This window comes from Pyrus communis, chromosome 15 (assembly GCF_041283825.1).
Source record: "Pyrus communis isolate YQ-2024b chromosome 15, ASM4128382v1, whole genome shotgun sequence".
NCBI lineage: Eukaryota > Viridiplantae > Streptophyta > Magnoliopsida > Rosales > Rosaceae > Pyrus > Pyrus communis.
This window is the reverse complement of record NC_142579.1, coordinates 32,647,501-32,664,300: the sequence shown is the minus strand read 5'-3', so window position 1 is coordinate 32,664,300 and position 16,800 is coordinate 32,647,501. Positions and strand designations below refer to the sequence as shown.

The 16,800-nt window shown below is 36.6% G+C and overlaps 1 protein-coding gene and 1 pseudogene across 1 annotated transcript; both read left to right on the top strand.

Annotated features, from left to right (window-relative positions):
* Positions 1 to 9,008: 9,008 nt before the first annotated feature.
* Positions 9,009 to 12,439, top strand: LOC137730072 (putative glycosyltransferase At3g42180). Its single transcript, XM_068469141.2, has 4 exons — positions 9,009 to 9,269; positions 10,913 to 11,064; positions 11,171 to 11,534; positions 11,637 to 12,439. Exons 1-4 carry the CDS (start codon positions 9,009 to 9,011, stop codon positions 12,297 to 12,299), a joined length of 1,440 nt encoding a protein of 479 aa, XP_068325242.1. The 3' UTR covers positions 12,300 to 12,439.
* A 3,816-nt stretch (positions 12,440 to 16,255) lies between these two features.
* Positions 16,256 to 16,800, top strand: part of LOC137720122 (putative glycosyltransferase At3g42180) — a 5,996-nt pseudogene continuing 5,451 nt past the window's right edge.

Sequence of the window (16,800 nt, the reverse complement as noted above, 5' to 3'; positions counted from 1 at the left end):
CAACGGCTGAAATTAAATAAGGTTTGCATTTTTTTTACCATTGGAAATCCAACGGACGCGAAGGTGCCACATGGCCTCCAACGTTAACATTACTGAGGTCTGCGCTGCGGGCCCCAACGCCTGCAAAACCGGTCGAGGACGTGTCCCTACACACGCGTGTTATGCACGCGCCTGACGCAAAAGAAAATATAATGTGGATGACGTTGCCCTGACATCAGCGTTGCATCACCTCTACCTCAGGCTCTCGAGCCACTGAATCGTGCCGGGACTCTGCCTCGGACCCCCTCCTGCGCAATCGCCAACATGGGCTGGACTTGATTGCTGGGGCGATTTGGTCTTGTTCTCTAACCGGTAGATCGAGTTACTTCCCCCGCTGGACTTGCTTTTACACTGAATAGCTATGACAATAGACAATAAAATATTAGTATTTTTTATTTTATAAAATAATACAAAATAACTTTATTTATAATTTCAGATAAGATTTTTAATTGTTTTTGTTACACCATGTGTCATTATTCGAAAAGAAAATTTTTGGTGATAGATTTTGAAAAGATATTTATTCAATGCTATCGTGCCACGTGTCGTTACCTTTTCAGAATCATTAAGGATAGATTTCCAATAAGATTTTTAACCAATCACGTCGTGCCACGTGTCACAATCTGTTTACAATCTTTGAGGATAGATTTCGATTAGATCTTTAACGAATGACGACATGCCACGTTGCATTATCTACAACCTAATCCTTTCTTTTTCCTCCATATAACCCACCATCCATCCTATGAAATCACACACTAAAATCAAAATCTCTATCATTATTTATAGTTCCTGCTTCTTTCTAACAATGTCTTCTTTAAGGATGTTGTGGGAAATCGATGAGTAAGAGAAAGAATTGTTTAAGCAAAAGGAAGAAATGTTCAATCTCCAGGTGGGCGAAAATGTGATGGAAAAGGATGATGATAAGGAGTGTAGAAGGAGAGATGACGAAGCAAGAAGCCAAATAGCCTCACATTCCTATCAAGTCATCCAAGTTGTGGCTCAGATCTGCAAGCTCAGCTTTTTCTCAAACATTGATATAAGCAAGCAACGACGAGGTACGAATCTCTTGGACGATTATTTTATTCGTAACATTGCATTCTGTGATACGTACTTTAGACGTTGTTTTAGAATGGAACGACATTTGTTCAACAAAATCATGATTGCTGTTTGCAACCATGATTCTTACTTTGTGCAAAATAATGATGCTTTTGGTGTTATGGGTCTTATTCCTGAGCAAAAAATTACTGTTGCCTTGCCTGCAGACCAAGTGGATGAGATAACGAAGATGGGGAAATCAACCATTCTTGAGTCCCTGATGAGGTTTTGCTCTGTAATTGAATCTATTTACACACAAAGTACCTCCAGAAACCTACTGAGATGGACTTGCAAATGCTTCTGAAGAAGGGTGAGATGCGAGGTTTTCCTGGGATGATTAAAAGCATCGACTGTATGTACTGGACCTGGAAAAATTGTCCAAGTGTATGGCAAGGAGCTTATGGAGACAGAAAATGAACAAAAAGTATCATTTTGGAGGCGGTGTCCTCATTTAATACATGGATTTGGCACCTTTTTTTCGGTGTTCCGGGGCCTTAAAATGACCTTAATGTTCTTGCCCAATCCCTAGTGTTCAATGATGTCCTGCAAGGAAAAGCACCAAAAGTCATGTAATGGGTCAACGGACATAAGTACCACGAGCCCTACTACCTAGCAGACAACATTACCTAAGGTGCTCATCATTTGTCAAAACAGTGCCACGTCCACGAAGTGCAAAGAAAAAACACTTTACAAGCTGTCAAGAGGGGTGTAGGAAGGATGTGGAGCGTTGTTTTGGCATCCTTGAAGCTTTATAGGCGATTGTCAAGGGTGCTGCCAGAATGTTTGATTTAGAGTCGCTTCGATCCATCATGATGACGTGCATCATTCTTCACAACATGATTGTGAAAGATGAGCATGATTATGATGCCGTTGATGAATATGAGCTAGACACGATGAACAATTCTAGAACACAAATATATTGTGCTTATGACGCTACTGAAGAACCCGTGCAACACGAGCCATTAGAAAGGGATGGACGTTACAATGAAAGGCTCATTCAATGATGTACTACACTCAGAACCCATATATGTACAATGCCCGGCAAATTGACTTGATAGAGCACCAGTGAGAATTGAAACAAGCTCAAGATACTTAAGTGCATTTAGTGTGTTTGTTTTTATTTGGTGTGTTTATTAATTTTATTTGGTGTGTTTTTTAAGTTCATTTAGTGAGTTTTTTTATTTTTTATTTGGTATGTTTATGTAATTTTATTTGGTGTGTTTATATCCTTTGAATGAAGATTCTCTTAGTTAAAATAAATTACCAAATTAAAAAAATATACTCTTAGTTTAAATAAAGTACTAAATTCAATAAATTGGAAACAACATAAAGTACTCTATTCAATAAATAAGAAATTACAACCCAAAATGATTGGAAAATTATGGGCTCTGATTAAAAACAAATTCCCTAGTCCTTCGTGAATGGAAAATCATCACCTAACCAAATTGTGGTGTTAGGATCATCTCCTCTTGTGGTGCTAGGACCATCTTCTCTTGGTCTCGCTTCCTTTGCACGCCTCATTCGCACCACGTTCGCTTTCTCCGAATTCCAAAAATATTTAGAATCTGGTGACTTCCCCTCTACAGGCTCTTTCATAATGCCACGATCTTGTTGAGCCCTTCTTTCTTCTTTAAGCTCTTCCTTTTCTTGCCTAAGTAGTTCTCTTTCTCTCTCATTAGCTTGAAATAATCTCTCAACAGCTGCAGTTTTTGCCTCATCTCTAGTCTTATCAGCCTCAAATTTAGTCATTTCCCGCGCCAAAGTTAATTCACCTTGGCGAGCAAGTTCTTCCATATATTTTGCATAATCATTCTTGGAAGCACTCCATTTTCGCTTTGAAGCCTTCTTACCTTGATGCCTAATTGGATAACGGGTCGACCTCAACACTTGTTCAGGGGGCGTTTCCGGCATTTCCTCTATGTTGGTTTCACATGCAAGTCATGAACGGGCGTAGAGTGTAGATGGGTGCTGTTCAAGACAACTTTTGGACCAACAGGCACAACTCTGAATTTAGGACAATATTTGACAATATTCCGACCTTCCCACCGGGTGAATGATTTGTTTTTGTTTCTGGTTTTGGCATTATATCATGCTTGTGCTTGAAGTATATATACAATGCGGGAGAAGAAATAATTATAATCAAAGGGTATAGTACAAACAAATAAATAATATATTGTCAACTGGTTCGCTAAATTTTCCCCACTTCGAAGATTAACACTAGCTTGTGCCAAGGCGTTTCTCCAAAGACTAAACAATTGGCTGAGTATTCTCCAAATACTGGACATCGATTCTTTGGTTCTTTTCCTGCCAATTTTCTCAAGATAATTGGTATGAGTAAGGGCTGGTTTGGTATTGCTGTGCTTTGAATAAAAGCTGCTTATACTGTGTGAGAATAAGCAGCTGTGAAATAAAACAACAGAGTATTTGGCAAACTTTTTTGTAAAAGTGCTTTTGGAAAAAAAAAAAAAAAAAACAATATGATATTGTTTGGTAAACTTTTATGTAAAACAGCTATGACTGTGTGAAATGACCAAAAATATATAATACTAGATGTGCTATGACAAGCCATAATGTCGTTCGCTGGCAACCTCTTCACCTTCGTCCTCCTCTCCCTCCTCATTTTCTCCTTCCGCATGGTCGTCGAAAATGGGACCCACCTCATCATCTCCTTTGTCGACCGTGACCCTTCTCTCAAATCCCTCATATCCTGCCTCGACCTCGCTGACGTTGGCAATACTAACCACCGCTCTCCCATATCTCCAGCCGAGTCCCCTTCTTCGATCTCTCTCCGCCGTCGACATCGCCCATTTCTTCACCTCACCCGCGTCGGAACCTTAGATGATGATTTCTTCTCCGGCGATGACGCGGATCACCCCAATCCTCATTTTCTCCTCCCCTTCTCACTTCACCTCCAAATTAGGGTTTAATGGAACTTATGAGACTAGGCTTTCTGAAATTGTGCTCTCCAACCTCACGTTCAAGGTTGAGAAATTCACCATTTATGATGACAGAGGTAGAGGCAAAGATGGCGACGGAGAAAATAATGAAGGGGAAGAGAAAGGCAACGATGAAGAAATGGACGATCGGGCCATCGATTTGCAATTCTTAACCAACGGATTGGAGCTGGGTCGTCGAGACATGGCGACGTTGTTCTTCCTCCTGAAAGTGTGAGGAATTAGGAGAAACTTTGAAAATAATCCACTTTCTGAAGCTGTTTTTTGCAGCTTCCACTTTTTAGCCTTTTTTCATCTGACACTTTGAAAAAAAGCTAGTTTGAGGTGTTTACCAAACACCAAAAACTCTCCCAGCTTTTTTTTTTAATTTTTAAATCACCTCAACCCCAAATCATACCTAAGACTCCACATTTCTCGCAACTGCATCTCATTACATGTAATCGGATCATGAGTAACTTCAACCCAGCTAGAACACAACGTAACATCTTCAACAAGCGTCCAATTCGTACCTGCATCATTAGTCATTTTGTTCGAACCAATTGGATTGAAACTTTGAGAGAAAGATTGGAATGTGGTTGAAAGTATTTGAGAAAATATGAAATTGTGGTGTAAGGTAAAATATAATGAGAAGGTATTTATAGAAAAGTAAATTTTTTTTAATAAATTTTTTTTGGATTTTTATTAATTTTAACATTTTTTATTACCTTAATTAATTTCTGCCGTTGGATTAAAAAAATTTTGAAATCCAGCCTTCCAGAATACGCCACGTGGCATAACGGTAACATTTCAGTTTTTTTTAATGTTAATTTTTTTTTTTTAATTTATAAAGGCGAATAACGTGGACCGTGGATCTCAAATCCAACTGCTGATATTGCGAAAGGTTCAATTTTTTTTTTTTGCCGTTGGGAATCCAACGGTCTAGGAAAAGTAACCGTTGAAATCCAACGGATGAGAATGTGACACGTGGTCACCAACGGTAACATTTATGTCATCTGAACCACAGACCCCTAGCCTGAAATGTTGTCGGGGATGCACCCCCACGTGTGTGTCTTGTGCACAAGCATGACACAAAAATAATAAAATAGTGGCTGACGTCAGCGTTGCATCACTTGGCCCTCGAGCTCTCTGGCCACCGATTCGAGTCGGGCCTCTCACTCGGGCCCCTCCCCCCGCCTGCCCAATCGCCCTCTGGGTTGGAGAAGGTTGCTCTGGCTATTGGGTCTTCAAATTCGCGGGTCCATCGAGCTAATTGTCTCGGTGGAGTTGCTCTTATATAATGGGTGGAGTGGCCTAACAACATCATCCTTATGACTTTTCTTACAAGGAGGAATTCATGCATTGGGGATGGGAACAACATGGAGCAAAGTAAGAGTGGTCACACAACTAGTCAAGCCGAAAGTTCTTTATTTAGTATGTTTAGTGGATTTTTAGTATTAGTGTTTGAATAGATCAATTAAACAATGGATAATGCTTGTGTCCTCGCCCCGGGGGGGGGGGGGGGGTCGTGGGGGATTTACTTGTGCCCCACAAACGGTTAACGAATATTTATCGTCTGAACATCATAATTAGAACTATTTTATTTGCAAAAAAATATTTAATTTAGAGATCGTTTAGTCATCCATATATGTTACACCAATTAACGATTTTGGTAACAAATAACATCCTTATGATGATCTTTCCATTTATTTTATGCATATGAATGACTCAAAGATCTCCAAATTGAATAAATTTTTACATATATATGATCTCTAGATGATGATAAAGAGAATGTAAGGTTCAAATTATGATGTTTGGATGGTAAGGTTTATTAATCGTAAGTGGAGGACAAGTCGGTCACCCTATGGGGTGACACAAGCATTATCGTTAAACACTTGAGTCTAAAATTTCATAAAACCTAAAAGTCTCTCACGCTGGGCTAGCAATAATACGGTTCAAATTTACATTTGGCGAGAATCAAACCTAAAACCTCTTACTAACAAATAAAGATGAATACCACTAAACCATAGTACTAAGTAACATTTTGTAAGAATTCTTAAATATTTAGTTTAGGTTATAATATATACTTTGCTACGCTTATTATGATTATGTGTAGCACTGTCTCACATGGAATCGTTAAGAAAGATATCATTGCCTTATACTGTGACAAAAACCTCAAACTTTCTTTAATGACATTAACCATGGTTTGACCACCCAACAAATAAATTAGTTTTTACATCAACAAATGTATAATTACACATTGATCTGTTATTCTAGTGAATAGAATATTAAATTTTTACTTATGCATCTAGGATTTCAAACTCTCCATTCCTACATTAACATAATAGTTAGGAACCCCACCCTCTTTTTAATATTAATAAATTTATCCTATTTAATTTTTACGAGTTTTATTATTAGACCAACTCTAATCATTAGGAAGACCCACTTTAGATTGGACCCAATTTGGGTTCAGATTTGACACCTAAATCTTGAGCAGGCTCCAATTTTTTTGAATTTTAAATGTAGCTGAATATTAGAGTTGGTGGCCAACAGTCCAACAGTAACTGTAGGCCTTTCGATTCCTAGACAGTTGGTTATTAACAGTCCAGATCAAACTCTATGTTTTTGGGGCAAGCCTTTGAAATTGATCTAACGGCCCATATTTGTTTTTGTCAAACCTAAAAATAAAAAATAAAAAATTCAATGTCTGAAATTAAAATCCAACAATCAAAATAATAAAATACATATTTAGTGTTTGTATTGAAGTTTGGTTGGTTAGTGTGTATATTGAAATTTGGTTGGTTAGTATGATTTGTTTGGTTTTGGAAATTTTGTCGAAATTTAAAGTTTTTTAGGTTAAAACATTCGTAAAACTAAATTAAGATGGAAAGGTGTAGAGCCATCATGACAGCGTGAGTTTGAACCTCAGTGGCTAATTTAATATTTAATTTAACAAAATCTATTGTTTGACCAAAAAAAAAAATTAGGATAACATAACTCAAAGTTACCAAAAAAAAAAAAAAAATTCATATTGAAAAAAGAATTAGAGTTAAAACTATTCCACAACAATTAATACATTTTAGGTCCTGAAATTTAGGTCTGGAAGGTTGAGTGACATTCACAGCTTACAAAGCTAAATTTTATCTTTTAATAAACCTAAATATTTAGATTTAAATCCAAATATTAAAATTGATCTCCTTAGCATTATTTTGCTTAAAAGTTGTATAAAAACCAATTTTTTCAATGATATATAAATCGAACAAATTCCAAGGTATCCATTAGATTTTCAATTTTTATCTCTCTATCAATCAGAAGATTATGATTCAAGCCACCTTTAACAGCAGATTACTTTCAATTCAATCAAAACGCAGAACCGCAGCAGTTTCGAGAATTAAATTGGTGCGTGGTGATCCAAGAAATGGACTTCGACGAGTTAAACCTAAAAAACTGATAAACAAATGAGTTGGACTTGCTAGTTAATTACTCAATATGGAGGCAGATTGTCTGGCTCCTAATTGGGTGCTATTCCTATCTCCATCTATTTGTGCGATCACGGTTAAGTTACATCAACATTTTATATTTCTATTATTTTTTGTCTTCTTTTCTCTATAAAAAAATAAATATAAAATGTTGACGTGACTTAACCGTGACCGCACAAAAGAGAAGGGGATGGGAATGACACCCAATCAGGAGGGCAGACAATCTGCCTCCACTCAATATATACCTTTTCGGATCATAGATGTTTCGTCCCTCAAAACCCTGAAAGATATCATCCCCTTAAATTCTGATACTTTATACTAAGTGGTCGTTGGACTTCTCACATGGCTAATTTGTTCTGATACTATCAAAAAGTTGAGGTTACACCCAAGGATGAAGTCGGAAATTTAACTAAGAGGGAGGGGCACCTTAAAAAATTTGAGCTCCTTTTTTGGACAAATAAAGCTAGTTCTTTTACAAATACAGAAAAAATAAAATTCAAAATGCCTAATTTTATTACTCTATTGTCTAATTTTGTCTTTAATTGTTGACAATCTAATGCTCATTTGTACTAATTAACCAAATACATGCAACTCAACAAGGTTTAGACATTAGTGCATGAGAAAAATATACAGGACGGAGGCGCATTTAAAAACTAAAAGAGGATTTCACCATTTAAATATGATTAACTGAATAATTTGCAAAGCAAAAAAAATGGGAATGATTAATTGAATAACTTGTAATGCAAAAAAAAGTTGGGATGAGAGGGGGCATGTGCCCCCATTGGACCTTACCTCCCTCCGTCCATGGTTACACCATAAAACCAATTGTTAATATAGAAGTAACCCAACTACTTATAAGCACATGCAAATTCCCTCATTTCTCCAATGTGAGATTGATCACTCAACACACTCCCTGACGTGTGACAAATTTTCAAGTTTAGCACGTGGAAACCACAATTAGGTGACGTGGAACACATGTGATCGTTGGGCTTTACACGTGGACTAACCTACTCTGATACTATAAATAAAGTTAAGGTTTCATCCTAAAACCAGTTAGCAAAATGGGAAAAAGTCTTACTTATGAGCATATGCACGGTCCTTTCATTATCGGGCACGAGACCGATGCTCTCGAAATGTGTGATGTCATGGTATAAAGTACAGAAAATATCATACTGTGTGAGGGAGGCTCTTCTGTGATCATATACATGGAAAAAGACTGATTAATATTTATCTAATACATAACTTGCAAGGTACTCATCTTGAAACTTTATGTAATTTTAAATTTATCGATCTCTGTAGCAATTTTTTCCAAGTTCAATTATTTGCATTAGTATCAATGTGTGATAATCTTCACCCAGTTAAACCGCTAAGAGCTACCCTTTTATATACAAGTAAAAAAATGCAGCTCTGCAGAGGTTCTTATAAACGGACACAACATTGAAGAAACAGTCAAGCTAGCCAGCCAGCCATGGCCATGAATTCAGCTTTCCGCTGCCCCACACTTTTTTGGCTAACTATCTTCTTTTTTCTCGTTTTCTTCGTCCTAACCTTCTCGCCTTTGCTTCGTGAAAACAATGTCAATATTCCCCTTGTTTCCTCTTTCAATACTACTACTACACCTTCCAGCCTAACAAAGAGAAACCACACATCTCTACCTCAAGTTTCATATTTTGATGAGCTTCTCACAGGCTCCATGTATCAAAGGAGACACAGGGCTAATCTTACCAAAGTAAGCATTTCAATTTCAAATTTTCAGGTTGATTACCGTTTCAATTTTCATAACTTGTTAATTAATTAGCAACTGTTTCAGTTTTCAATTTCAAAAAATGATAGCCAAATTTGGAAAATTCACAAATTAAACCCAAAAAGCTGATAAAACAAATGAGTTGGACTTGTTAGCTAGCTTTTTTTTTTTTTTTTTTCCCTCTTTTCTTGTCAAGCTCGCTAGCTAGTTAAGTACTCAATATATATACCTTTTGGGATCGGCGTTTAGTCTATCAAAACCGTTATATTTTGGTACTTTAACTAAGCGGTCGATGATGATCAACATTTATCCAGGTCATGCAAAAACCTAATAAAGTGATACGTGTTGACATACTCTCTAATAAATGTGAGTGATCATATCATTGTATGTAAGATCCACATATATTAGAGAGTGTCAAATGGCATTCATGATTGAGTAAACAGTGACTAAATACAAATGAACTGGCTAGATATTCTAATTAATTAGGGCAAATTCATAAAACTACCTCAACTATGGGTCGCAACAGAATCGTATACCTCATGTTTTAAACATTGTAATGTCATACCTTAACTTATAAATTTGTTGCAATGTCAACCCTCCGTTAATTTATCTACATGGTCTTCCATGTCAGAAAAATATGGGCCTTGTATTTGTCACATCATCACTTAACGGCCTACTTAATGGATTAAACAACAGAGGTCTAACATTGCAACGAATTCATAAGTTTATGTATGAAATTGCAATGTTTAAAACATAAGGTATGAGATTGTGGTATGACCATAATTGAGGTAGTTTTATGTAATTTACTCAATTAATTAACTGCATAGATTTGTTCTTGAAGATGTATCTATGTGTGGTCCTATCCACATACATTTTTTACCTTTCACACACTCATTGTTAATTTCTCTTATGTGATCCTCGGCAATCCATTTAATTTAACGGCTAGAATTTGAGAAGAGTGTGAGAAAGGTAAAAAAGAGTGTGTGGATATAAATATCCTATACCTATATTATATACACTTCTCTATCAAAACCCTTGTTTTATTTTGTTGTTACTTCTTCGTGCATGGGTTGGTTTCACCTCCTAAGCCTTGATCTGTTTTTCAATGCATGGGTTGTTTTATTTTGTTGTATTTGGCTTTGTTTTTACCGTCTTTTTTCGTGTTCCGGCTTAATGCATATGCAATCTATGTTTACCAAAAAATGAGAGATTGAAAGATTGTACGCGTGCGTACGTATATATGCTAATCCATAGAACCAGAAAAATCAACCAGTACCATATGAACGACTACTACTACTACTGCAGGCGCCTTCCGATCTCCCACAGTAATTTTTTTGTTAGTAACGTTCTTGTTTCTTCTCTTCTTCCTCCTAGTCTTCTCACCTTTCCCTGAATACCATCTCAATAATTTTCCCTTGATTTCCTCTTTCACTACGTCTTTCAATCGTAAAAAGAACAACTACACAACCCTACCACACGTTCCTTCGATGGGATTCTGGAAAATTCCATCGAAGGAGTAGTACGCACAAGGTTAGTGCATGGAACCAAAATTAAGCTTTGTTATAATTACGTATTTGGTAAGTTAACTTGCATTGACTAATTACAATTTTTTTGTGTTCCATCATTAGAATAAAACTAGTTTGGAGAGAATCGAAGAAGATTTAGCTAAAGCACGTGCAGCGATTCGTGATGCAATTCAGTCCAGAAACTATAATTCAAAGAGAGAAGAGACTTTTGTCCCAAGAGGAAGCATTTACAAAAACTCTTATGCTTTTCATCAGTTGAGTATCTATAGTGCTAACAAAAACCTGCTTTTATTTTCTTCCCAAAGATAAATTTCATCATGATCGATGCTTTCTTATAATGATTGTGATGCTAATTGTTAGGAGTCACATAGAAATGAGGAAGAGGTTTAAGGTGTGGACGTACAAGGAAGGAGAGTTACCCTTAATACACATGGGTCCTATGAAAGATATTTACGGCATTGAAGGACACTTCATAGATGAAATAGAGAGGAAGGAGAGCCCTTTCAGGGCTATGCATCCTGATGAGGCTCACACATTCTTCCTTCCCTTTAGTGTTGCCAACATTGTCGAATACGTTTACTTACCTATCACTAGAATACAAGACTACCATCTCGATCGCCTGCAGCGGGTAGTCATTGACTACATTGGCATCGTGGCAAATAAGTATCGATATTGGAACAGAAGCGATGGCGCTGACCATTTTATGGCATCATGTCATGATTGGGTAATGCTTTACTAAACGCTATCTTTTTGTGCCACATTTTGATATTAAATTATAAGGATATGTGTATAGGTCATCTCAATCAATAATTTTATCATATTTCAGGCACCCCGCGTCTCATTAGGTCACTCTAAACTCTTAAAGAACTTTATTAGGGTTCTTTGCAATGCCAACACCTCTGAAGAATTTAAACCCCAAAGAGATGTCTCAATGCCGGAAGTTTATGTACTCCCTCGAGAGATTGGACCACCAGATTTAGGTCAGGCCCCAAACAACCGCCAGATTCTAGCATTCTTCGCCGGCAGAGTCCACGGACCGATTCGAACCGTCTTGCTACATTATTGGAAGGACAAAGATGATGAAGTTCAAGTCCATGAGAAGCTTCCCCAGGACCAAAACTACACAAAATTAATGGGTCAAAGCAAGTACTGCTTGTGCCCCAGTGGGTTTGAAGTGGCAAGCCCTAGAGCTGTGGAGGCAATTCATGCAGGATGTGTACCGGTGCTAATTTCTGACAATTATACATTGCCTTTCAATGATGTTCTTGATTGGAGCCAATTTTCAGTACAAATTCCAGTTGCCAAGATACCGGAAATTAAGACCATCTTACAAGCAATTCCGTATGAAAATTATGTGAAAATGCAGAAGAGGGTGTCCAAAGTTAAGAGGCATTTTGTGCTTAATCGGCCGTCTGAGCCGTTTGACGTAATTCACATGATTCTTCACTCAGTGTGGCTGAGACGACTTAATTCTAAGCTCAAAACTTGATCATGATTCATCAACCTAGACATCACCTTGTGTAATTTTTTTAACCCCTTCATTTTTTTCGGTATCTGATCAGTCCGTAGTCTTTCTTGTATGTAAAAATTTGTCAGCAGTAATTAATGGGACACAAGCTGGCTAGCTATATACCGACGCTCATAAGAGATATATATATCAGATCTTGTTGCATTTTTTCCTCTCAAGCTCCATATCGATCTTTGGTTTTATAATAAAACCAACCTCATTTCTTATATATGCAGGGATATGTGGAACTCACGTGAGACCTAGCTACATATGGAAGCAAAGAATCCCATACCTTGATTAGGAAAGGTAGTTTACTAGCGAGGCACTATTTGACTTTTAATCACATGATAAACTGAGTAATTAATCTTAATGAATCGACTTAAGTCCACTCATCACCTGTATGGGAGTACTAAGTATTTTAAGTAGGTCATGTATAAATCCAGCACGGTTTAATTACTGTAGTACTCTTGAAAGTGTCTTTGAGTTCTACTCGACACTCTGAAAATTATTTTGTTTCACTTTGCCATCTAAACTATGTTTTTGCGTCCCAGTTTACCCTATGCTGTTAAATTCATTTCATTACTCCCGAATATCAAGATATTCATCAATTTTCACATCTTGATTTCGAGTTTTGATATGAAAAATATGGAAAAAAAAAAAATTAAAGGAAATAATAGAGAGCTTGTGTGTGGGAGATGAGAGAGAGATATGAAGGAAATTTTCCATGGGCAACTTCCAATCAAATTTGAGTTAATTCATGCCAAAATCTTTTTCAGTCGACAATCTTTTTCTCCTTTGTTTTTATTTCTTTTTTCTCAACTATAAACTATGATTTAAACTAATCTTTTTAACAAACCAAATTTATTTATTTTTCTGCCCACGTGGTGTTTACATGGCATACACATAAGAAAATTATGGGTCCTTCACCGTCACTGTGGATGCAAATTTCCGCCTTATTCTTCATAGATAAAATTGCACCTACAAAACAATTAACACATTTGGTCAAGACCAAGGGCCTCACGTGCCCACAATGAATGTGTGTGTGTGTGTGTGGGGGGGGGGGGGGGGGGAGGGAATAACCTCTAATGTCAAAGTTAGAATTTGAGGGAAAAGTGTTTAGAGAATTTGGAGAATTTTGCAAGAGTGTTGAACTTAAGTTTTTGGAGAAAATGGGGTGGTATTTATAAGGGTGTGGCCGGCCTTTTTGGGAGAGATGGGAACCGGCCACTTTAGTGGTTTTTTTGGGTGTAATTTACAATTAATTAGCTACTTAATATAATTTAGGAGAAATAATTTGGGAGTTACCTTGTGAGGGAGATTTTATGAGGATGGATGAAATAGGTTTTAAATAAATACCTATTTTGATCGCTTTTGACCTTGATTGTCCATTGCTTGCATGTAGAAGTTTCGGTGTGCCTTGAGGGTAATTTTATCTTTTTTTACCCTAGAATTCACGTATTGCCTCCATATTTTTCTCGATCATTTTTGTCTCCACAGCCACATCAACATATATATTTAACGGAATAATTAACGCACTTTATTAGCCGCAAATAAATTGGGACACAAAAACATGATTTAGAAGATAAAGAGAAACAAAATAACTTTCTAGGGGTAAAAATGAGACTCAAAGACACTTTCAGAGGGCACTATAGTACAACTCCCAAGTATTTAGTTAGATAGGAATGCTAGCAATCTTCTCATTGTGAACATCCTCATTTTGCCTTCTCTATTCTCCTCCTCATCATGCAAGTCACACGGTGATTTAAACTATCTAATAATCTCTATGTCCATCTAAAGATTATCATTGGAAGAAAAAAAAAAAAAAAACCGAAATTGTTTAGTCATCTAACACTAATCCATGACGAAATCATATTTCTCACTTAAACGCTACAATTTTAACAATATTGATTGAATGGTTAAACAATTTCTAATTTGATTGAATTTTGTACTGTTAATTTTTCAAAAGTAACTTAAAAATTAGACGATTGCAGTCAGTAAGAAATATGACAAAATAAAAAAGAGAATTGAAAACGTAAAATGAGAAAATTTGAGTGAGGAATTAATTAGATATAATTCATATGAGGGCTGAAGGGCTCTCTCTCTCTCTCTCTCTCTCTCTCTCTCTCTCTCTCTCTCTCTTACCATTGATCGATCGGATTGACGACTTATAACGGCACATTACTTGCAGTTTAATAAAAAAGCAGCAACATCAAGAATTCAAAATGTTTGCGATCCAAGAAATTTATTTCGACCTCATATACATGTATGTTGGCCTCGCCACACATTAAGCTGATAAATAAATTAGTTTGATTCAATGTACCTTTGGGATTAGGGTTTTTTGTCCATTCCCTAGGGAACTAGCCTCAAAGTACGACTTTCTACTTTTGGTGAAATATTTAGAATCACTTGACAATGATTTATTCATTGGAGTCATTTCATTATGACAACTCTCACGCAAGAGTGAGTTCATGTTGAAGAAACTTGAGATTTCATCATAAAATTAAGAGAATTTTAACGAAAAATTTCTGATATTATTCACTTTAACGAAAAGCTGTACTTTTACACTAAAAAGTAAATCCTTGTACTATTCACCTTACCTTTTATTTTGTCCTTATCGTTAAAACTCAAAGTTTTCAAGCATTTTTCATTAGTTTTCCTTAAAATTAATTGTTAATAAAAGAAGTAGCTTAACTTACTTATTAGTCTTGTAAGGTTTATTCTTTTTCTGATATAAAACTCTTTAACCTTCATATCCTCACACGCCCTCTTATGTATGAGAAAATTTTCAAGCCAAACACATGGGAAACAATTTGGTGACGTAGAGCACGTGCGACCATTGGGCTACACATGTGGACCAACTTGCTCTGATACCATAAAAATAGTTGAAATTCTACCATAAAACCAATTGACAATATGAACAGTAATACAACTATATATAAGCATATGCAAGGTCCCTCGTTTCCCCGATGTGTGATCGATACTCTCAGCATGCCCCTTCATGTGTGACAAATTTTCACGCCTAACACATGGACAACTCATTTGGGTGATGTGGAGCACCTGTGGCCGTTGAGCTTCACACGTGGACAAACTTGCTTTGATATCATAAAGAAAGTTAAGATTTCACCATAAAACCAAATGGCAAGAGGGGCAGTAGCCCAACTACTTATAAGCACATGTAAGGTTTCTCATTTCCCCGATTTTAAGATTGATAAACACGCCCCCTCAAGTATGGCGAATTTTCAAGCCTAGCATGTGGGCAACACAATTGGGTAGCGTGGAGCACGTGTGGCCGTTGGGCTTCACACGTGGGCCAACCAACTTAGATACTACGGAGAAAGTTGAGGTTCTACCGTAAAACCAATTGACAATATAGGGAGTAGCCCAACTACTTATAAGCACATACAAAGTCTCTCATTTTCTTGGTGTGAAATTGATATCTCAACACGTGTGAGGTCTAGTAAAATATATAAAATCTCATATTTTGTGAGATATGCTCTTTTAATGACATGGTCAAACACCCCTTCAAAATTAACTCTCCTCATATTCATCTCACATGATAACGGTTCTTCTTCCGCATGCTGTGATTTAATACATGGCAAATTACTGATCAATAATTTATCTAATACATAACTTGCAAGATAATCATCATCAAACTTTTTATAATTTTAATTTTATCCATATCTGTAGCAATTTGCCATGTTCAATTATTTTTCATTAATATCAGTGTGTGATAATCTTCACCCAGCTAAACCGCTAAGAGCTACCCTTTTATATACATGCAAGTAAAAAAATGCAGCTCTGCTGAAGTTCTTAAATAAACCCAGATGACCGCTCAGATCATCGTCTTCCTTGCCGACTCGCCGACTCATCCTCTCACTGATTCTAATAAATGGACACCTCACTGAAGAAACAGTCAAGCTAGCTAGCCAGCCATGGCCATGACTTCAGCTTTCCGCTGCCCCACACTTTTTTGGCTAATTATCTTCTTTTTTCTCGTTTTCTTCGTTCTAACCTTCTCACCCTTGCTTCGTGAAAACAATGTCATTATTCCCTTTGTTTCCTCTTTCAATACTACTACTACACCTTTCAATCTGACAAAGAGCAACTACACATCCCTATCTCAAGTTTCATATTTTGATGAGCTTCTCACAAGCTCCATGTATTGAAGGAGACACAAGGCTAATCTTACCAAAGTAAGCATTTCAATTTCATTTTTCAGGTTAATAACAGTTTCAATTTTCAAAACTTGTTTAGTAACTGTTTTCATTTTTCAAAAAGTGACCAAGCCAATTTTGGAAAATTCATCACAAAAGAGAGCTTTATGTTCTAATTATTTTGAACAAAATGATTATGAAATGACCCCCAAGTGTAATCATTCTCATGTAGTTATTAAAATCAAAACGATGGTAATTATCTTGATAAATTAATTAATTTGACTAATGCTTGATTTTAGTGGATTTAATCTTCGTGATCAGGGTAAGAC